Source organism: Phocoena phocoena, chromosome X (genome assembly GCF_963924675.1).
Source record: "Phocoena phocoena chromosome X, mPhoPho1.1, whole genome shotgun sequence".
Classification (NCBI taxonomy): Eukaryota; Metazoa; Chordata; class Mammalia; order Artiodactyla; family Phocoenidae; genus Phocoena; species Phocoena phocoena.
The window spans coordinates 17,991,291-18,014,480 of NC_089240.1; the positions used below are offsets into that span (position 1 = coordinate 17,991,291).

At 43.5% G+C, this 23,190-nt stretch overlaps 2 protein-coding genes across 5 annotated transcripts in view; one reads left to right on the forward strand and one right to left on the reverse strand.

Moving 5' to 3' along the window:
- The window catches only part of CNKSR2 (connector enhancer of kinase suppressor of Ras 2), a 258,302-nt gene extending 252,707 nt beyond the window's left edge, over positions 1 to 5,595 (forward strand). For all 4 annotated transcript variants that reach the window (XM_065900458.1, XM_065900459.1, XM_065900460.1 and 1 more), the window contains 2 exons: positions 3,582 to 3,778; positions 5,380 to 5,595. In XM_065900458.1, coding sequence (XP_065756530.1) covers positions 3,582 to 3,778; positions 5,380 to 5,595 — 413 coding nt within the window. The remainder of the gene's footprint in view (positions 1 to 3,581; positions 3,779 to 5,379) is intronic.
- Positions 5,596 to 8,938: 3,343 nt separating this feature from the next.
- Positions 8,939 to 10,891, reverse strand: KLHL34 (kelch like family member 34). Its single transcript, XM_065900123.1, has one exon. The coding sequence runs from the start codon at positions 10,889 to 10,891 to the stop codon at positions 8,939 to 8,941; it is 1,953 nt and encodes a 650-aa protein (XP_065756195.1).
- Between the last annotated feature and the right edge of the window lie 12,299 nt (positions 10,892 to 23,190).

The following is a 23,190-nucleotide window of genomic DNA, read 5'->3' on the forward strand; positions in this document are numbered from 1 at the left end:
GGCTGAGAGTACAAGTTATCGATGACTTCATTGTGATCCTCAAATCTATCAATGAAATTTTCTATAGGAAAGAGAACCTCATATGTTCTCTTCGCTTTAATAAAATTGGAATAGAAAAGCGTGTCGTCTTATGCACGACTAATTTACATGTTGTAAATGTAAATATAATTTGAGAGGGAATTTACTCCTTCATAGGCCCAGAATTCCTTAATAAGTTAGATACAAGTTAAAATTTCATTGTAGCAGTGATACACTTCCTCATTAGGAATCTCAGAAGGTTCCTCTATATGTCCTGTGGTTTGCATGTGGTCTTCTACACTTTGCCAACTTGCAGAAAACATTCATTCAAATTACAAACGAGCTGGGTTTGGGCCAGTGCTCCAAGGGCTGAACTGGCACGTTGAAAGAAAGTCAATCAGGAAGCAGACCTGACCGAGTGCTTGCCTCCTCTTCCAAAGCAAGCCTCTTCTAGAAGAAGAAAAGCAAGGGTTTAAAAGAGAGAGAAACCAGAAGAGAAGTGAGAAGGAGACGAAGAAGAAGAGGGCAAAAAGAGAAGATAAAGGTGCTTTCACATTTTCAGTTGCAGCGGTAGCCCCAATTGACTTAATTGGTATTCATCTGAGAAAAAAAAATGAAGGAAACCAATTGAAAATTATAAAAGAAAATAAAGGTCTGTTTTCGTCTTGAATGTTGAGTTCTGTGTTGTTTTGACTGTTGAGCACAGTGAATCAGATTTATAATGTGACTCTGCCCCTCACTCCCACTCCTTTGAAAAGAAAAGGACTCTTTGTCTAGTCTTAAAATGTTGAGTAACTGGTGGCATTTTGTGGTAGCCTGGCATCTCAATCCCTCATCCTTCCTCATCCCACTACTGTGTCTTGTGTTGCATATGTGTATGATGTGTAGGGGTGGGGGGAGGGGGCCTGACTTATCTCTAATATCTCTGTTCCATTACTCTACTTGGAAATGTTTCTGTGTTCCGTCTCATTGTGATTCCCTGTTCAGATGTGCTGCCCAGAGATAAATCCATACTCGATTCTTCTTATAGCTGTCAAACCAGGTTCTTTGTAGAATTATGTTGTCCTTTGTTTGAACGTTTCTTCCCCCCTTAATGGCAAGAAGGAAAAAAAAAACTTCCAGTTTTTAGCTATGTTTGTCACTTTTTATATTAAAGCTTTACTTACACTTCTAGAGGTAAAACTACATTGAAATTTTATTAAAAAATCAAGCAACTGGCTCAGTATTCCACAAACTTTAAGAATTGAGGAGAAAGAAAACTGGGTAAGAATGGTTTTTCAACAAAATATATACTCTCTACATGTTAGGTAATATGGAAGGAGGTTATCTTAAAATAAAAGTTTACTATGTGAAAATACTTCTGCCTCCTTTAAATCCTAAAACTATAATCTGAATCCCTTTTTTCTTTACCTTCCTTCAAGAACTGAACAACTAATAATACATTAGGCTACCTGATACCTAGACTACTATAATTCACATCTGTTAGGTCTACCATTTCTCTCCCACCCTCTGCTCTATGAAATTACATCTGGCTTAAGATGCAGTCTTGCCTTGAGGCAGAAAGAATGGTAACTACTAAATAATTCCTCAGGATTCTTTCTTGGCCTATGATTTTATGAAATGGAATTATGCTGTTCAAAAGTATCCTTGTTTTTACAACTCCATTTAGTTACTCTGAATGACGTTATAATTTTGTGCCTTTCTGGCTCCAAACCATTCTCAGTTAAAATTCCTTATCTCATTTCAATCTTCTTAGCCCACAAGGCAGTTCCTCCTTTTTACAGTCCTCTGTCCCCCCACCCCCTCAAAATCCTCTAGGTGTTGCAGACATTGAAGGATGAGCCAACAGAGAATTAAAACGCTGTTTAAAGGGATTTTTGTATTTTTAGTTTATAGTTCTAACTTGGATATATGATTAGGAAGTTAAAATTTGTTATAGAGGAATTAGTGATTGCAGGTGCTGATAACAAAGAACTTTCTAATAGAAGGATTCGACAGTCATACTTACCAATAGTTGCCAACCTCAGCAACAGAGCCAAAAATTGAATATGAAACTTAAATGAAGTTACTTTTTCATCCTAAAGATGATCCCCTCAAGTTAAGGTACTGTGTTGGTGTGCTTTGGGGGCAGTTTTTTTTAGAATGCTGCATTTTAAGCAAGTCTCACAAATTCATCTAACACCTACTGTTAAATACACAGTTCAAATGATTCCTGACAAAATTGGCAGTCTAGAATTCTTGTTAAGATCATGGATTCTGGAGCCAGACTGGCCAGTCGGAATTGTAGCTCTACCACTTACTAAATGTGACCTTGAGCAAGGTACTTCCCTGCTATAAAATGAAAATCAAATAGATCTAAGTCCTAGTACTGCTGTGAGCATTAAATGAGATCATGAATGTTAAGCATTTACCCTACTGCCCGGCACTTACAAATGTTAACTACATTATTACCAATTAGGGCGTCTTTTTTTTTTTTTTAACTATGACAGAAAGCCTAAAATATTTACATGGACCATGGTGGAATGAACAACATTCCATATTTACTTCTTGGGCCAATGTGATTAGTATTCCTCAAATAGGACTCTTAAGCTCTCTATTAAAGGAAATGTGATATAACCCTAATCCTCTCTCCCAATCCAAGCACGATCCAAGTTCATCTTTGTTTATCATTGAGAGAGATATGACATCAGTATATTCAGACAATTTAAGAATAATATGGGAGTTTTGATTTGTTCAAATAGATCTAAGATCCTTTCCTGAACCAGTCTCTAATTTTTTTTTTCTCAAAAATATTTAATTGGAGTGTTTTCTTCCCAGGTCTTTCAAATGTTACGTAGCTTCTTTTAGTCCATGCCAGATTTTTGCTTACATCTGCATATAAACATTCCCATATCTCATTCTAATTAAAGCATTATTATTGATGATAATTATGATCATTTACTATATTTACAATGTGGCAGGCATTACTATGGCAGTCACATGACACCTAATAATCCTCTACGGCACACTATTAGAAGATTTTTACAATGATATATACTCCAGTGAATGCTATTCCATCTTATGAAGTCTGGAAAAATGTAAAAATCAGTTCATTCAGTATTGCTAAACCAGGAGAGCTCTGTTACTTAGCACTTCTATGCTTATCAGTATAATGATAAGGGATATTCACTAATGTTTTAAAATATTAAATCACGTGCAGGATTGTTTCTGTGTTGTGTACCTTTTGTACTCTAATTCTTTGAACTTAATGGACTCAAGATATGTACAGTGATTTGCTACTAAGAGAATATTTTGTTAATCAAAGCATCCTATTAATTGATCATTCTAAAACAATTGGCTGCCTGTAGCTAGTCTTACCCAGTATAACCAGCAACTGTGGGTTTGGTGGGGTTTGTTGTTGTTGTTTTTTTTTTTTTTTTAATGTAAGAGAGTGTTTTCCCAATCATTCATTATCCTGTTTTTCAGATATTTTTTAGTAGATTTTTGGAGTGTCAAATAACTGTTTATTACACTGAATTTATTTCTCTCTCTTATTATTATTATTTTTTTTTTGGACATTGCAGGTGAAAGTAGGGAAGAAAAGTTAGGAGACTCTTTGCAAGATTTATATAGGGCATTGGAGCAAGCCAGTCTGTCACCACTGGGAGAACATCGCATTTCAACCAAGATGGAATACAAGCTATCATTTATAAAGAGATGTAATGATCCTGTGATGAATGAAAAACTACACAGGCTAAGAATTCTCAAAAGCACTTTAAAGGTAAGATATGAAATGGAAGGAGAAATTCCTTTTAAGAGGTTCATTCCTGAACTCAAAGTGGATTATCAGATACTCCAGGGGACAAAATACAAAATGGCGGGGGGTGGGGGGAGCGGAGGATAAACATACCGAATGCGAAGCCGAAGCCGAAGCCGAGCTGTTTCTTTAGCGTAGTAAGTGTATTTGGCCATAAGGAAATAATGTTAACTTTTTATTAACATCTCAAAGCACTGACTAAGTGTTATATGAGTTAGTTCTCGGAGAAAACAGGACATAATTAATTTTTTTTCCGAAAATGCAGGGCTGGTGTTATTCCTCAGTCTTTTGTTTTCCTAAGATAAATATGCCATGTCGTGGAACTAATATAGTTACTAAAAGAACACAGCATGCTTGCAGAATGCAATAGTGGGTGCTAAAATTGTTTGAGATATTTTGTGAATATCTCCTGCAGCACATTTGGAGTGATTCATGTTCCATGTAGAAATTTTATAATTGTTCTGCATACACCATCAGTTCCCAACTGACATGTTACTTTCTTATTATACATTTCCATAAGCGTTTACATAGTCTCCAGTCTTCTTCTGCCACCCCCAGATTGAGGAGGAAGTGGTGAGGAAAGGGAAACAGAGGCAGGAAGTTGAAGAAGGAGCCAGAAGAGCCAGCCCCCTCACTCTGTGTGTATCAGGGGAGAGGGCGTGCCATACACACTCTCCCTAAGCAGACCCTGCACCCTGGAAAACTCAAAAACAGAAAAGAAATGTCATACAGAGTTTGTGACGCAGTAATTTCAGGAAACAAAAGGTCAAAGAGCTCCTTTGGGAAATATTGCAGATCTGTCGTATGCTGCTGAGGTTTTGTGAATTTTGAAACAGAGGTGAATACCAAAGAGATAAACAAAATAGGAAATGCATGATTTGAAAACATTTCTGGTAGCAGGCAGCCAAGTTTTCAGTCAATTAGCTTTCAGTTGGTATTCATGCGAATACTATTGCAAATCCGTGGGATAATTTAATGGCCTATTGGTAACTAAGACCAGAATTTTTAAAAAGAGCTATAATATTCATAAGAATAATTCCGGTGCCCAATTCTAGTCCAAAGATATCCTAACCCTCCGTCCTCCCAGAGCCACACACCCCACCCCCATTCAGCTCCAAACCACCAAGGGACCATCTAGCAGAAGGAAAAAGGACAGTGCAAAAGTAACTCAAGACATAGAATGTGGTAAGTCCACTCAACAGCAGTGATCAAGTGTTACGGGGACTTATCTAAATGAAGGAGAAAACATTTTTTCCAGTTGTCGAAGGAAGGCTTCAAGAAATGAGAGGCATATGAACTGGATGTTAAAGAATGAGGAAGGTTTCTGTAGGCAGAGATGGGAAACAGGACAGGCCAGAAGAAAAAATAAACCGTACAGAGTGGGCAGTACGAGGCATGCCTGCGTGTAGGAAAAAGTGCACTAGTATTTGAGTCTAAATAGCTGAGTTTGAGTATACCAGAGCTGTTTCTTGTGGGCCTCTTAATAGTTTGCCTATTAACTTTTTATTTTAAATTTGAAGAACAGTCTGTCCCTATTGTAACTGTTGAATCCTTTTGCTTTTCAGGCCAGAGAAGGGGAAGTAGCCATTATTGATAAAGTCCTAGACAATCCAGACTTGACATCAAAAGAATTCCAACAATGGAAGCAGATGTACCTCGATCTTTTCTTGGATATCTGTCAAAACACCACCTCAAATGACCCATTAAGTATTTCTTCTGAAGTAGATGTAATCACTTCCTCCCTAACACACACTCATTCATACATTGAAACGCATGTGTAAGTGTATTCTGCCCTCTGGCCATGTGGTACCTTCTGGTACTTTGAACAAGTATATAAGGTAGTTTTTATATCAACGTGTGGGACACGTGACAAGCTATACTTCAATGTTACCAAAACTATATGAAACAAACCCTATATGGTCATAATACCACTGTCTTTAATGAGCATTTGTATATTTTATATGCAGTTAGTGCTCAGCTTATGTTTACCATGTGCAAAATCAGCTGTCTTCAATGACTTAAAGTTAACTTTTGCAAACAACTCTGAAGACAGGTGGTCTTCAAGTAGAAAAAACAAAAAGGCGGTTTTCTATCTAAGGTCATCTTTTCTCCCTTTAAGTTAATTTTATATAAACAAGACTTCAAAACTAAATCACATTTTTTCAGGTGCAGACATCCTTGTGGGTGGGAAAGAATTTAAACCTTTTTTATATTTATTAAAATGTTCTAAGAATTTTCTTAAACATTGCACAAAGTTTAATGCTGTAGTTTTATTTTTGTGAAATGTAGATGCGCATACAAGAGTTAAGCAAAACAGAAGAGCATCAACATAAGAAAAGTTCAGGTATCTAATATTCGTCTTAATAGTCTATTAACTTGTGAAAGCTGGTTAATGGAAATAGTATTCCAAATCCATGGGGACACTTAATGGTGTATCAGGGCAAAGCTTTGTAAGATGTTTTTGTAACTGAGACCAAAATTGAAGATAGAGCTGCTTTATTTTCTTGGTTTAAATCTTCCTTTATTTTTGTAGTGATGAAATGCTGATTGTGTATAGAGGACTTTGAGAGTGGATTTTTTAAAACACACTTAACTCACCCAGAAAGGCAGCTAACATATATATATGTGTATATGTATATATATGTGTATATATATATATATATATATATATATATATATAAAATTTCAGCCCAAACTCATTTTTTTAAACTCCAACTTCTAAAAAGTTACAAGGTATAAACGTAAATGAATCAACTTCCCAGTTAGGGTCAATTTTCCCCCTAGTCCATTATTTAAACTTTATATATAATTATACTTCAGGCAGGGAAGTAAAATATGTTTACTTACAGGCTGATGTATGTTCTAATATAGAAAACAATGTTGAAAAACAAAAATGTGCCTCTCTCCTGAGGAGCAAGAGGATGATGGTCATTCAGAGATATATTACATTGAATTATACGAGAGAAACAATTTTTAGAGGTTTTTCCTAGTTTCATGATTTGTTCTATAGAGTGGATGAAGTCTATGAAAAAATCCTCTTCATATATTTCCATTTATAAGCATCTCGTTTTTGAAAGTGATCACAGCATGATAATGACTGTGCTGCTTTTTAGTGTCTGGCTGCATAACGTATAAGTCACAATTCGCTGGTTTGGGGTTTTGTTTTTTTAGGAGGAGGAAGAGACCCTCCTTTACTATTCTGTATCCTAAAATCTACTTCTAATCAGCTTTATACTGTTGCCTGTACAGCTCAGTGAATGAATGTACTTTCATCTCTAAGAGTTCAGATATCTGCCAGTGAATATTTTTGCTGTAGAGGAGAAAGTAAAAACTCCACAGCGGGGATCTTTTCCTTTGCTTTTGAAACCACCATTGAATCACTATCGTTTTGCAGACTTTGCACAACTGTACAGGAGAGTGGCCTTTCTACAGCACATTTTCAGTAATCCTATATTTAGTCAAAATGGATGAGAAATCATGTATTAATGTTTGTATGGAATTTTGGGTCCGGTGTAATATTTTTATCATTTAAAAAAAAAACTATTTGTAAAAACATTTATTTACTGCATGGGTGTTGACGCACATTAAATTTGTGGGATTTTGTATATGTAAAAAAACAAAAAGCAAAAAAACAAAAACCTCTTGTCCTAAAATGAAGTGTGCTTGTTACAGGTGTTTAGACTTGTTAATGTTTACTAGACCAAATGCGTACATTTACTTAAAAATATCTGTACCTGATGGATGTGTCGTGGATACAGTGGCCAGGTTGTGCCCTGGAAACAGTGAGCAGTTGATGGAAAGACTAGCTGTGTTGCTACTAAGCGGCTTTTACTTTGGTATAAAGTTGTTTTAAATGGTAAAAATTAAACTAATGAATTTTAAAAGACTCGTGGCTAGCCTAGCATGAAAGAGACCTTTTAACACTATATATCTGTACATTTTATTGCATTAGTTTCAAATCTAGGAGAGAGGCAGCACTGTAAACTGAAGTCAAATAAATTCAGCTCTTAATGAATCCTTATAAAGCACCTATTTTATTCATGCAGTCCTCATCACATTTCTTTGTGACCTAATCACACAGCCGCCACCACCCCACCACCCCACCCCCGGTTACAAGTTTTAACTTTGTCACTCCATTGGTGGTACAAGCCAGAAGAAGCACCTGTCCGGTGTATACAAGAATCTTCTCTGAGGTCCTGCAAAATCAAGCTGGTTTCCCATTTACCTGAAAGGAACTTTAAAATTTCACCTACTCCTCTTTCGTTCCTCTGTGATTCTTTTGGGAAGGTGGGGCGGGGGGGGGGGGGGGGTACCACTAAAAATAAACTTAAAAAATATTCTTTTACAAATATTACCTACAGCATGTCTGCAGAATGAACATTTAAAGAGGATGAATGAAATAGGGTTTTGATTTGTTTTCCTTAGGTGTTCCACTAAGCCAAAGAAGCCTGATTATTATGGCTAAGGGCTGCAGAAATAAAACTTAAAGCCAATGAGCTGCCAAAAGCCAGGGCAAAAGCAGACTAGGGTAAGTAAGGATGAAGTAGAGAAAAACTTAACCTAGGTTATTTTCTCCAAAAAAACCGGTGCTTTCTTAGAGATTTTTTTCCTCTCAGTTCCATATCTATATTAAACTATCAGAGCAGAACTATAACCATGATTATGGATCATAAAATCATAGTTTTTCCTACAATGATTGCATGTGTTTATTAACCAAGGCACTTTCCCTTCACTATTTACTCAGATAAATATTTATTTATTCAGATAATGCCATCTTCTAGAACCATTTATTACAGTCTTTATAGCTAACAATTTTCTGGTCTTGTACATAATTTCTTATGGTACGTTTTTTGGCTGTTTTGGCACAAAAGTAGTCACTGTTTAGCGCCTGGGAAACACTAACTACCAGAGGGAAAATAGGGTCATGTTTTATTTTCAAAGTCCATGTCTAGCCCAGCATGAGAATTTCTAGAAATCCCCAGTTCACTGAAGATGATTCATATATCCTTCTAAATTTGACCCGTCCTGTCTCCCATTCTCAGAGTAAGGGGAAGTGTTCCTGTTTGGCCAAGCCTAAGGAAAAGCCCACGGGTTGCTCTGTAAGCCTGGTCAGGCGCGACTTGCTCACTGACCCATTAAGCCCAGCACTAAATCTGGCGCCTCTCCAGGCTCTCCCTCCCTCTCCTCGTCCCCACCCTCGGCCAGCTGCAGCACTGCGCACTGCAGGCCGCTCCAGGCCCAAGGCAGCGCGCAGCCAGTGTCCTCCCAGCGGTCCAGGTCGAGGTCATAACCCACCACGTTGCGGGTAGGCACCTGGCGTGAGTCCTGCCACTTCAGGCCTCCCAGCAGCAGCACCGTCTCGTCCACCACGGCCAGCCCATAGCAGAAGCGGTCGTAGGGTAGCGGCCGCAGCCGAGTCCACTGGTCGGTGCCGGGGTCGTAGCGCTCGATTTCGGAGAAGGGCTCGTAGCGCCCCAGAAAGGCGAACAGCGCGCCGCGCAGTGCGGCCATGTGGTGACCGAAGCGGGCCGTGCCCATAGGCGCCCTCTTGCTCCACGCCTGCTCCCCGGGGCCCAGGGAGAACAAGTCCCGGAGGCTGCTCGCGCCGCCCTCGCCTCTCCCCGCCTTGCCCCCGGAGACGTACACGACGCCGCAGTTCCCGACAGCCCCCGCGTGGCCGTGCAGGGCCCGCGGCAGCGCCCCGGCCGCCGTCCAGCGGTCCCGGCGCAGGTCGTACATCTCCACTGAAGCCAGCGCTTCGCCGCCCGCGCCCAGGCCCCCGACGGCCAGGAGCCCCTCACCCACGGCGCCGCACCAGAAATGGGCCCGCGCTTCCCGCATAGCGGGCACAGTCGTCCAAGCGTGGAAGCGCGGGTCATAACGGTGCACTTGGGCCGTGACCGCCCGCAGGCCGTCGGCTGTGGGGGAGGAGCCGCCGCCCGACGGGGTCTCCCCGCCGAGGACGAACAGGAAGTTGCCCGCGGCGCACACGCTGTGTCCCACTAGCGGAGCGGGCAGCCGCGTGAGGCTGCGCCAGCGGTGGTTGTACCCGTCAAAGGCCACCACGTCCTGGGTAAGCTCCCACTCCTCCTCCTCCTCCTCCTCCTCCTGCTCCTCTTCCTCCTCCTCTTCCTCAGGCTCCGCCGCGGCGCCCCTCCCCCTGGCTGCCCGCCGGGGGGCCACGACCTCCTCGGTCACCACCTCCCGCCCCCTGCACCCCCCGACCAACAAGATGCGGGTTTGGGGGCTCCGGACGCTGGTCTGCTCGCCCTGCATGAGCGGCTGGCGGGAGGGCGACGTGTGGTAGTTGAGGGCCTGGATGATGAGGCCCTTGACCCGGGAGGGCAGGGTGAGGCCGGAGCCCGAGTACACGCGCCGCAGCACGTCGGTGGGCACCAGGCCGAAGCGGACGCGCTCGAGCAGCGCGGCGCAGTGGGCCAGCCGTTCGGCCTCGGGCTCCTGCCGCAGCCAGGCCAGAGCCAGGCCCAGCAGCCGGGCCTCGGGCACGTGCGCCACGTCAGGGGCACCCAGCACGGCCCTCAGCGACGTGGGGTTGAGCTCCAGCAGCCCGGCGGGGCCCGCGCCCCGCGCCAGCAGCTCCTGCAGGTGGCTCACAATGCAGCGCTCGGCCACGCCCAGCGTGTGCACCAGGCCGAAGCGCGCCGCCATATTGGCGGCGAAGCAGCAGTTATCAGGGGCTAGCTGGCGCTCCAGGTAGCGGCCGCACAACCCCAGGGCCTCGGTGACCTGCAGGTAGCTGGCGGCCTCCAGCGTGTCCTCCACGGTGTCCATGGAGAGCGGCAGCCAGGCGGTGTAGATGAAGTCCAGCAGGCGCTGCAGGCCGGCCGCTGACGGCACATGCAGGTGGATCACGGGCGCCCGGGATTCCCGGGTGTGGCTCTTGAACAGGGCCCTGAAGTAGTCGCTGGAACACGCGAGGAGCGACCTGTGCGCCGGGAACTCGCTGCCCTCGGCCTCCAGAGTCACGTCGCACAGAAAGCCCTCGGCGCGCAGGGCCTGGTAGCCGGTGAGCAGCGCGCCGCCATGAGCTTTGCAGTAAGACAGGAAGTAACTCATGACGCCCAGGGCGGGAAGTGGCCGGGCCGGGGCTGGGGCCAGCCGGGCGCGGCCGGAGACATCCCGGGACACGGCGCCGCCAGGTCCCCCGTGCGAGCCGAAGAGCCCCTAGCAGGGGCCCATTTTTGCCTGCTCAGCTTAAATCCCAGGCCTCTTTCATACAGGTCCGCAGATCTCCCAGTCCCCCTCTCAGAGCAAATCGGGTCGGGGAACGGTTTCCAGAAGCCCCTAGTAGCGGAGGGCACGGCGTTTGGAGTCTTCCGGGAGGTGCAGGGCTCGGTTTCGGCGGCTGCCGAGGCTGCCAGAGCGTTGCCCAAAGCCCTCTCCACGGCCCAGTTTAGGGAGCCCACACCTGCGCGCCAGGGGCCGCAGTGGCCGCGCACCATCACCTGGAAGGGCGGAGCTGCAGGTAGACTGACTCCAGGGGAGTGCTGGATCTCCGACGGCCCAGATGCGCAGATGTGGCCCGACTCGGGCCGTCCGGGAAGTGCGGGGCGAGGGCTCTGACCTCCCTGGGGGTGGACAGGGAGGGTTCTGCGGGCACCCGCGAGGGCCGGGGACAACTAGCTACGGGGCAAGGGGGGTGAGCTTGTTCCGCGCGGAGGATCAAATCAAAGCCTAGGGGATTAAGGGGGGGGGGGGGCTCAGGTCAGCGCGGAGGGTCGGAGGCATGATTGGCCGCAGCACATAACATGCCGGTAGCTCACAGCGACAGGAATAGCGCGCGGCCTCGGCCTTCCCGGCGCGCCCCGCCCCACGCCCCGGCTGCTGGCTGAGAACGGAGGGCCGGGACGCGGGAGCAAGCGGCCCGGGCCTGGGACATGACTCCGGCGACCCCACAAGCCTCCGGTCACCAGCGGGTCCCGGGTACCCGGCTGGGGTGCGGGAGGCGCTCACTGGAGAGGCGCGAGTCGCGGGGACCTTGTGCCTGTTGGTGTCTGGGGAGGGGCGCCCGGCTGGTCTGGAGGAGTGTCGACCCCCCCGGTGTCTCTGCGCCTGGGAAAAACGCCCCTGGCTCGCAACTTTCTGCTTTGAGGAGGCCCTAATTAATCCAGCTAGAGCGGGGATTAAGCGGCGATTTTGCGCGCTGACACCCAGGAGGCCACTGCGCTCGGAGGAGCAGCTGGCGGGAATCACGCCGGGGCGAACCGACGCTCCTCGCCAGCGGCGCTCCGGAGCACGCTCCTCACCTGGACTCACCCTTGCGAGATGCTGGGCCTACTCTGCGCCCTTCCCGAGGTCTCCCTGGCTTGTCTCACATTCCGCTTTCAGGAATTTGCTCCCACCCAGCTCCCCGACCCCGGCTGAGTTCCCCCTTCCTGTTCTTAGACCCCACCCGGCCCATCCCTTGGCAAAGTGGACACGGAGATTGTAGGTGACTTGGGTTTTCTGCCTTTGAATGACCGCTTCATTTAAGAAAATAAGTCTTTCCAGTTTGTCTCCCAGGCTTTACAGGCTCTGATGTAATTACTGCCTGCTCCATTCTCAATGCCGTGATGTGATAATGGGCAGTAAGGTTGCAAAGCTCGGTAGAGGCTGGAGTTTTGAAGTTATTTTTATAAGATGCACCCAGCACCTTATAAAAGGTGAAATGATGACTAAAACCACCCCAATCTTGAGACATCAGGAAAGCATTTCTCATCTCTGACACCCTGCTCTTAAATAACTAAATGATTAATATAAGCTGTTCTTTCTTGCCAGTTTGGAGGGTTCTGTGTGTTTTGCTTTCATCTAGAATTGATTTTTCTATTTTCTAATACAACCCTTCTGGTAATCTGTTTTAAGTGCACCTTTTGAAGGCATCTGAAATAACTTGCATTTCTGAGAGTTAGGGTTGTATTTCATTTTTTAAAAAATCCAAGGAAGGATAAAATTCATCATTCTCTGCCTGGTATGCCATCGGTACTTACAGGGCCTCCGGTTAGAAGCAATTCTTGAAGTACATAAAAATATTAGTAAAATGATTCTGCTTTGTTGTCAAAGATGAAACTGATTTATGACTTAAATTAGTCAAATTATAAAATGCAGGCAGGGGCTCAGGTTAAGGGCTTACTTAAACTCCAGAGACTAAAAATACTGCAATTTGAATTCCTAATGTTAGAGCTACAGATGGGGGGGGGGGGGGGAGCAGTGCTAGTTGGTTTGGGTTTTTCTTTCTTTTTTTTTTTTTTGTAAAGCACTAAAATTCTTAGTTCAAAAATAAAATACCAGTTTGGTTCGCTGTGCACAGATCTGTATGGTGAAATTAAATGGCCTTTACTCAAGCTGATAGAATTTTGCTAGAAGGTATATTTGAGATCATTTAGCCAAACCCTCTCCCTTTCCTCCCCAATTTCTTGTTTTTCTTTTTAAAAATGTGGCAAATGAGCCCCAGAGGGAGTACGGTTTGTCTGGGTGACTTGGATATTGAGTTACAGAGTCTGGACCAGAATCCAGGGCTCCCTCCCCACTATATTATGTGACCTCATGTATGATAAAAATAAAATAGTGCAACACACAGTCAGTTTATTTAAACCAAATTTCAGAGCGATAAAATTTAAATACAGTTTTTTAAACAGCATATTTCTCACCCTGAAATTGGACCACAGCCCATCAGATCTGTCCATCACCATGCATTCAGTCTGAATCCAAAATGTCACACTTACTTGAGAATAGAGATGCTGTGGAAGATTTTAAACTCTTGACATCAAAAATCCAATTTTGTACAACAGGTACCTGTTCATTGCCGGCCCAACATGCCACCTCAACATGTCTTGCCATTGAGGATATGATGAAATGTGTTAAGTGAAGAAATTTTCATATTAGATGTGTCTACAAGGTCTTGTTTAGAAAATGTAACTGTCAGTCCATCCAAGAACATTCTTGTCCTTTGAGTAATGTTTATGGAAAGTATTGATATTTTAACTTCTGGGCAATATTAACTAGGATATGATTGTTCTGTTGAAAATGATCTGCTTCTAAGAAGTTGTCCTCCCCCTTTAGACTATCAACTCCTTGAGGCTGGGGACTGTTTCTTGGTCTTTGTATATCCAGCCCCTGTCACGGTCTTTGGCATAAATAGTGTTGAGTTGAACAGATAGAGGGAACGAGACTGTCAGTGGGAGGAGTAAAGGGTTGTTAAGAGGAACCTGACTGAGACAGTTACTTCTTTCTCTCTGCTTCTCTTTCTCCCCTTCACACAGCTGCGGTTGCAGACACACCCTGGTATGGCCATGAGCTAACAACATCCCTAGGAATCAAGTGGGTCACCATGCGTGGCCTGCAACTGAGAGAAGGCCCTACCACTTCATCCAGCCCCCTGCTCTACAACCCTAGTCCTTTACCAAGGCCAGCCCCACATGGTTCTTGGCATCCAAGTCAGACTCACTGCTACTCCACCAACCCGGGCGCAGGGCCCCCTGTGCCCCAGCAGCCCCTACACACCCCACTTTGTATGGCCAGGCTTCTGCCGAAGGCCCAGCTACACACTCCAGCATGCCTGTTAGGACCGTGCAATTTATCCTGAACCCCCCACCCCTTGTCAGGACTGTGACCTGCTGTCGATGATCGCTTCCATACATCTGCACCTCCTGTGACAGAGCCTAGAACTAAAGTCCTCCAAGCACCCGCCTCACTTCCCACATCAAAGTGGCAGTGCTGGTCAGCCGTGGCACTCCACTTTCCCTGACTTGGCCCTACCTAGCTAAATGTAAATTCCATAGCTCTCACCTCTAAAATAATTGTATATGTCAAAAAAAAAATTGAAAACTACAAACGTCCATGTATAATAGGCACTTAAAAATTTTTTTGCAAATGTAATGTGCTTTTTTTGGTAACAGCTTTGTTGAGATGTAATCCACATACCATACGATTCACTCATTGAAAGTGTACAGTTCAGTGGTTCATAGCATATTTCCAGAGTTATGCAAACATCTCCAGAGTCTCATTTGGGAACATTTTCATAATCTCAAATAGAAACCCTGTGCCCTTTAACTCTCACTTCCCTGTACCACCTGTCCTGCAAGCCCTGAGCAACCACTGATCTATTTTCTATCTCTATAGATTCTGGATATTTCATGTAAATGGAATTATGTAATACATGGTCTCCTGTGACTGACTTCTTTGACTTAGTATAATGTTTTCAAGGTTCATCCATTGTAATGCACTTCTGAGGAAAAAAAGGATTTGTATAATAATAACGTTGGGAACCTTTTCTCAAAACCACAACATTCTAAAAAATATGCCCTGTGATATTTAGGATACAGTTTTTGGCAGGTTAACTCTTTATCATCTATCATTACTGACTCCTTTCAATACCAGTATACTTCCAACACACGGCTTCTGGCATCCTCCATGGAGAGCTTATTATTAGAAATTGACACATTAACTAATTGTGAAAACATGATGACAAACAATAACAGACATGCAGTAGAGAAAAAAATCCCATGTTAACTTCACCCAGGTTAACAAGACCATTTTTTGTGTACGTGAGATGTTATTTTATCTTTGTGACATGCAGTTCAAGTGAAAGGATTTCAAGGGGTGGAGTGTGTGCGTGTGTGTCTTAATCATGAGTGATTTGGGCATTCTGGCCCAGCTGACAGCTAAAGAAGCAGTGTGGTAGGTGGGGAAGGACTGGGCTTTGGGCTCAGACAGACCTGGGCTCCAATTCAAGATCTGCCCCATTAGACTTTAAGCAAGTGACTTAAGTTCTGTGAGTGTCATTTTATTATTTTTAAAAGGAGGATACCACTTCTACATTCATAGCACTGTTAAAATAAAATTAAGTTATGTATCTATGACCATTCCTGGCCTGAGTATACACAATAGATGTGAGTTTCTCTTCCTTCTCACTCCCTTAAAGCCTTCTGAAAACTCATCATACCAGAGGCCAAGCAGCCAGGAAATGTAATAAAGCAGTGGTTTTCAGTGGTCCTCCTGCAGCATCACCTGGGAACCTGTTAAGAAGTGTAAATTCTCGGCCCCGCCTCAAATCTACTGCATCAGAAACCCCAGGAATGGGCCCAGCAATCTGCTTCGCAACAAGCCCTCCCAGTGATTCTGATGCACGTGAAAGTGTGAGAACCACTGTAATAGAGAATTGTTCATAATTTCTGCTACATCCCGAATTCACTAATCTTAGTAATAACTTGTTCCAGGCGTAATGTCAACATTTTCCCCCCAAAAAAGAGAGGAAGCCCACTAGCTCCAAAAGGTCAGAGGTTGGAGACTTAGACGGGAAAATTCAGTGGCTGTGCCCCACATCATATGACTTTAAAATAGATTGTGGACTTGTTTGCCCTTCCCTACCCCAGACAAGCTGACGATATTAACAGGGATCTCTGTGGCATGAGGTGATTTGGTAACCGAAGCATTTTCTCAACACTTGATTGAATACTCAAATCAGAATGTAACTGTAGCCAGTTTTCCTATCTGAATGCCACATGTTAAGAGGCCCTTTGATGAATCAGGAAATGCCCAAGGAGAGCAGCCAGAAAGAGGGAGGGTCTGGAAATGTTCTTTCTCATGGAGAGAGCAGGTGAAGGAGCTGGAGATTTTAGACTAAGAGGAAAGAACCCTCTGGTGAGTTAAATGATTGTTATTTTCAACTTTCTGAAGGGCAAGAGGCACAGAAGGCAGACCCAGGACCAGTAAGTGGAAGTTACAAAGAAAAATTTTGCCACAGCATAAATAAGAACCTTCTAGCAATAGAGAACCTTGAAAGAAAACACATAAGTAGAAGTAGAACGTGCCAGGCCATCAGAAGAGATACCTGAGGCTCGGGGAGGACAGGAAACTTGTCCAAGGTGACGTGATTTAGCAAACCTTGTCAGAGCCCCGCCCATATCCCCTTGATCCCTTTACCATTTTTGTGCACATCAATCCCGGTGGCTTTTGCTCCCAGCAACCAGCACCTGTGTCCCTTTGTGGGCAGGCACCCCTGGGCTGCTGGAGCCCACCTTCCCTGTGCGCATGAACAGAAGCAAAAGTGTCTGCAAATTTACATCTCCCAGGGGCTACCCTTGACCAACGACTGACTGACAGGTGGTGGGCAGCTCCCTTTCCAGGTGTGGCTCACACTGTTTCCAGACCTCCCCTATCCGATTGAGCTACAGCTCGATCCAGGGTCCTGTGGGGCCCTGTTTGGTGTCACACACTCGCTTGACCTTCCCTTCCCTGTCTCACATTGCCAGCCCCCTGCCTGTCTTTTCTGGGAATACTTCCTAATAAATGACTTTCACAGGAATCCTTGTCTCAGGAGGAATCCCTGCCTCTGGGCACAATGAAGTGGGTTTACTCTTAGTATCTGACCCCAAAGGGGCAGCTGTCAGCACATTCAGGTGTGTACAGGCAACCAGACGTATGACTTCCCACGGTCAGACCTTCTTCAGAAAGATGAAACAATGTTCTGACATCAATCTCAGAGTCTCTTATACATCTTTCCATATGAGTGCATAGTGCAAACCAAGTCATACAATGGGAAGTGGCTCAGATATGTTATCTGAGCACAACCAGAACTAAAATTGAAGAACACCCTCGGGGTGTTAGTAAATTTCTCCAATCGCTGGCACCTGTTTAAGGAGTTGTGGAGCCTGGGACTTTAAATGCTTTTTTTTTTTAACCAGTACTCTTCTGTAGAGAGATTATACCCTTTCCTGAATTTTTCTGTGTCTGACCTATGGCCAGCATGTCCACTGTGCCAATTACTTCTGCTATTTTCAGAATCTCTATCTAATGATCCTTGTCAGTGACTAACAGGGAAAAATTCTACACAAGATCTTTCCAGCACCAGGGAGCTTATAGGATAGTTTTGTTCTCAACTTCTTATAATTCGTAATCTTAACAGCCTGAAAATCTTGTGGCATTTGTCCATTTGTTAAGAAACATTCTGCAAAAGTATCTACTAAAACTTACCTATAGAATCATGGGCAAGAAACCGTCATTAAACAAGTGGCTGTTCTCTGAGTAACGTTTAATGTCGTCACTCAGGATGTTTCAGTTTGAACCCTAAGCAGGAGACATTTCCCAGTAAGCAGTTGGATCTGCCCTGCCCTGTCACCCTGCAGAGAGCACAATGCCACCAGAATATGAGGACACAGGGGCAGGGGCAGTGTTTCCAGAGCCTACCCACTGTAGGAGGGCCACTCACAACCATTCAAGGTACAACAAGCAAAACCCCCACCCCAGCCACCTGGCTGGCCCGAAGTCTTCCAGCTTCCTTTAATAGTTTAGTAAAAAAAAAAAACTGCACCAGCCGCCTTCCCATGGATGGTGGGAAAAGCCAGCATTGCTCCAATAACTTTGAGGAAATTCCAGGAGCTTACAACTCTCCTAGTAACTCCTTGTTTCAATTCGTGCTTCTGTTGATGCCCCGTTTCACCCATGTTTTGCTTCTTGGGGTTGTTCCATGCTCTCTACTCTGCACTTACCCACCCAAGGAACATGGACCCTAAGCCTTTTTTCTCTCCCTTGACTTCCCATACAACCTGTGATGGATTAAAAACTAAATAAAACTTTTACTGAAGACTTGGGTAGGACAGGCACAGAGAAGCAACAAGCAGAAAATAGCAGATAGAATTTATAGCTATTCTTGTTTTTAAAAATGCCCACCTGTCAGCTTTTCCTCCCTAGGGGCCACTATGCCATGTTGCTGGCCCTGTCTCTTTGCCCTCTCCTCTTTTACCCTTCCCCCACCACCCCCCTCTTTCCCAGATTGTTCCAAGAAACCCCAAACATATACCATTTCATTGTTTAAAGCATTTTAGTTTTCTCTTTCTCTGGGCAGTTTTGCCTGGCTAGACCTGACCGTGTTGTTGGCATGGGGTGGGGGTGGGGGGATTCTTCAGGCTTTCTACATAGAAGATCATTGTATCTGTGAACAGAGATAACTTTTCTTCTTCCTTTCCAATTTGGATGCCTTTTATTTCTTTTTCTTGCCTAATTGCTCTGGCTAGAACTTCCAATTCTATGTTGAATAGAAGTAGAGAATGTGGGCATGCTTGTCTTGTTCCGTGACCGTGTCTTGGGTCTCCCTTTTCAGACCCAGAGGAGCCTTCGAGGAAGTTTTGTACGCATATCCCTGACTGACAGAGCCTGCACTGTGTGAAGGGGATGTAGGAGTCTGGCAGAAACTAAACGCCAGGGCAGACTTGGAAGCAATCTGAACTTTGAATGCACTCCTAGCGCGTGGAAGTGATTTTGTAGGAAGCGTTCCCTAGAAAAACACTAATGTAGAGGTGAAGGGCCCAGGAAGGAAGGAGGCCAAGTAACGGTGCAGCAGCCACCAAAGCCCATGGAGGGTAACTTGGGCTCAGTCCTGAGGGAGCTCTGAGGACAGTGGAGGTCACACCTCAGTTGTCCCCATCAGGAGCACAGAGGCTGGAGTTGCTACTCCTGGACTGTCAGTCATCCAGTTCTCTCTTTGCACAGGCAAAGCAGGTGCCAGCAGCTGGGGGTGGTCCTCCAGAAGGGAGACAGGTGTTTGTTGTTGGGAATGAAGGCACCTCCACCAGAAGCAGGTGGGCACAAAAATGGTAAAGGGGGCCAAGGGATATGGGTGGGCACTGACCGCACCTGCCATGCCACATTGAACTAACAGAAAGTCAGCGACATCTACATACATCTAGGGAGGTTCTGAGACCCCAGCATTCCCACTCCAAGAGAAGACTGGATGGGTATATCTGTGGTCCCAGGAGCGTCAGCTATTGATCGAATCATGAGGATCAGACACATCTTACCAAGGTAATGCTTGACGTGAAATGCTGTGAGTAGACCTGTTGCCCGTTAAGCATTGAACAGACTTGTCCTCAGGGGCTGCGTAACTAAAGACTGGTGATGCCAAAGATGCTGCTCAATGCCCAAAGATCAGTAAATAGACAAATCACAGGGCCAAGTTAACAGGTGCTGCGAGGGAGGTTGGAACATACTCACCTTCATTCCTGTGCTGTCCACCACTAGGGCAACAGTCATCTAGCATCTCCCAACCCTCACCCTCCAGGTGGACATTGTGGACCACTGAAGGATGGCAAGCTCTGGGCACATTCCTATCCAAATAAGACTCCTGAGGGTGACTGCGTGGACCTGCCCTGCTCTTTCTCTCTCATCCCAATCTGTCCCTATCTCCCTCATTGATATTTCTTATTCCCCTGAGCCTAGCAACCAGTTGTGACTCCCGCAATAACTCATCCCTTTGTGCTTTTACCTACAGAAAGAAATACATTTAGTACAGTGTTAAAAGGGTGGGCTCTGGGACCAGCATGTCCATTTTCAAATCCTGGTTCTACCATGCTCAAGCCATTTAATGTGGGACAGTTCATGTGACTCCCCAGTTTCAGCTTTCTCATCCTAGAAATACATAGGACAGGAGTGAGGGGTATGTTAATAGCACTGGGTACAATGTAGATAATAAACATAGACACTCTCCCTAAAAACATTAGAGAAATATACATAGTCCTGGAAAAAATGACTTTCAGTGAAGAGTTTACCTATATTGTTCATTCTCCCTCAGGCAAAATATTCAAGCACCTTACAGAAAAGCACAGAGTAACCCTTGAACTATGGTATTTAATAGCAATGTGCTGGGAAGTACACAACATGAAAAGTAGCAGCAAGTGAGGGTATCCTTGCAATCATGTTTTCGGATTAAAATAAACAGCAGAAAGGGATTTTGCAAAGCATTTCTTTCAGCCAAAAATCCATGAGGAATGAGTTTGTGTAGTACAGATGTTTAATAGACAGTAAACATCGAATAGTTTTACAAATTGGCATTGTAAGGAGAGTACATCATATAAGCCTGTGGCTGTTAATTGGAGGGTGCACCTGACACCATGGTGGCCGGGTAATGACGTTCTGTGTCAGTGTTCAGACTAAGGATTATGCAGGAGATCAGCCATCTTCCTGTCTTTATGAGCATGGAACCACATTTCTTACAATTGACTCATTGCATAATAATAGATAATACATACTGTTTGCATTTTTCTAACATACACACATTTTCCCCTTAAGTAAACTATGTTGTTAATTTTCCCCATCTCTCTTCAAAGATATAGGAATTTCAGAATCTTGAATGAAACAGAAAGGAATAACAAAGAAAGCAAAAATGCCGGAAGTCTTTCCATTTAGTAACCACTAACACTGGTGGGATCACGCCACATGTGCTAGTTTAAAGTCAAAATTTTTACTTAACTATATGTTTTGAGGATATTCCCCAGTAAATGTTTATGGCTATAAATACACTTTCTAATGTTTGTATACTGTTATTTAGATGAATATAGCAAAGTTTAACAAATCTTCTAATAGATATTCAGATTACTTCCAGGTTTTCACTCTTTTTTTTAAGTTTTTATTGGCATAGAGTTGATTTACAATGTTGTGTCAGTTTCAGGTGTACAGCAAAGTGATTCAGTTATATGTATACATATATCCACTCTTTTTAAAGATTATTTTCGCATATAGGTTATTACAGAATATTGAGTAGAATTCCCTGTGCTATACAGTAGGTCCTTGTTGGTTATCTATCTTATATATAGTAGTGTGTGTGTGTTTGTGTATATGTGTGTGTGTGTGTGTGTGTGTGTGTTTTCATCCCAAGCTCCTGATTTATCCCTCCCCCCAGTGTTTCCCCATTGGTAACCTTAAATTTGTTTTGGATATCTGTAAGTCTATTTCTGTTTTGTAAATAAGTTCTCTTGTATCTTTTTTTCAAATTAGATTCCACATATGAGTGATATCATATGGTATTTGTCTTTCTGTATCTGACTGACTTCACTCAGTATGACAATCTCTAGGTCCATCCATGTTGCTGCAAATGGCATTATTTTGTTCTTTTTTATGGCTCAGTAATAGTCCAGTGTGTGTGTGGGTGTGTGTGTGTGTATACCACATCTTCTTTAACCACTCCTCTGTCAATGGACATTTAGGTTGCTTAAACATGCCTTTGCTATTGTAAATAGTGCTGCAGTGAACATTGGAGTGTGTGTATCTTTCCAAATTATGGTTTTCTCTGGATATATGCCCAGGAGTAGGATTGCTGGATCACATGGTAGCTCTGTATTTAGTTTTTTAAGGAACCTCCATATTGTTCTCCATAATGGTTGTACCCAGGTTTTCACTCTTAAAAACTAAGCTGCTGAGAACATCCTTATACAAACATCTTTGCATTCCTGTGTGATTATTTCCTTAGGATAAAGTCCATGAGTGGAATTCCTAGATTAGGAAGAATGTATTTTTTAAAGGTAGGCATATATATAAGCACTTGAATATGCAAATAAAAGTCTGGAAGGGTAGGAGCCAGAATATTATCAGTAATCCTAACTGGGTGAACTGTAGGTAATTTTCATATATTTTAATTTCATATATTTTAATTATTTTAATTTTCATATATTTTATCACATATTTTAATATTCATAGAGCTATTAGCTAAAACCTAATTATGGCTATAGAGAAATACTTGGGATAATCATAGGAATATAGCTGAAAGGATTAGAGATGAAGACAATTAAAAAGAAGTGAATATAAGTGTAAGACAGATAATGATGATCCAATATAAGGATAATTGACATCCCTGAAATAGAGAAGCTCACTAATGAAAGAAGGTATATTCATGAGTATTATACAAGAAAATATCCCTGAAATAAAGAAATAAATGAATTTGCTGATTGAAAGGTTACACTTCATTCCAGGGAAATATGATGCAGAACATCCAACACTGAGGTATAGTCTCTTTTTAAGCTTTTGAACTTTGAAATGAAGAAAAAATCCAAGTATCCAGGAAGACAATGACAAGCATCTACAAGGGGGAAATAATTGGGCTGCCTCATACTTACTCATACCCATTACCCAACAATTCTATATCTAGAAATTGAATCTAAGGAAATAATCAGATGAGTATACAAGATTTACATACAAGGATATTGATTATCATATTCTTTATAAACATTTTTTCAAATATGTGAAATTCAAGAAAGATCCAAATGGCAGAGCACTAGGTCACCTTTAAGATTATTTTTAGAAGAATATTTAATGACATGGGAATATGCCCAGAATATATTATTGTCAAGTGAAAGAATAAGGTTACAGAAGAGTAACTGCAGTACTAGTCTGACTAAATCTGCACACATATATAGAGAAAAAAATAAAAAAGATTGGGAGGATATACATTTAAATGAAGAGTAGTTATATCCAGGGGAGTATTACAGGGGATATTTTTTATCTTTGTGCTTTTCTACATATATCAAATTCTCTGCCATGACAAGTATTACTTTTACATCGAGGAGAAAATGATCAATTTTATTAAAAATATTGTCAGTAATAACAAAGAA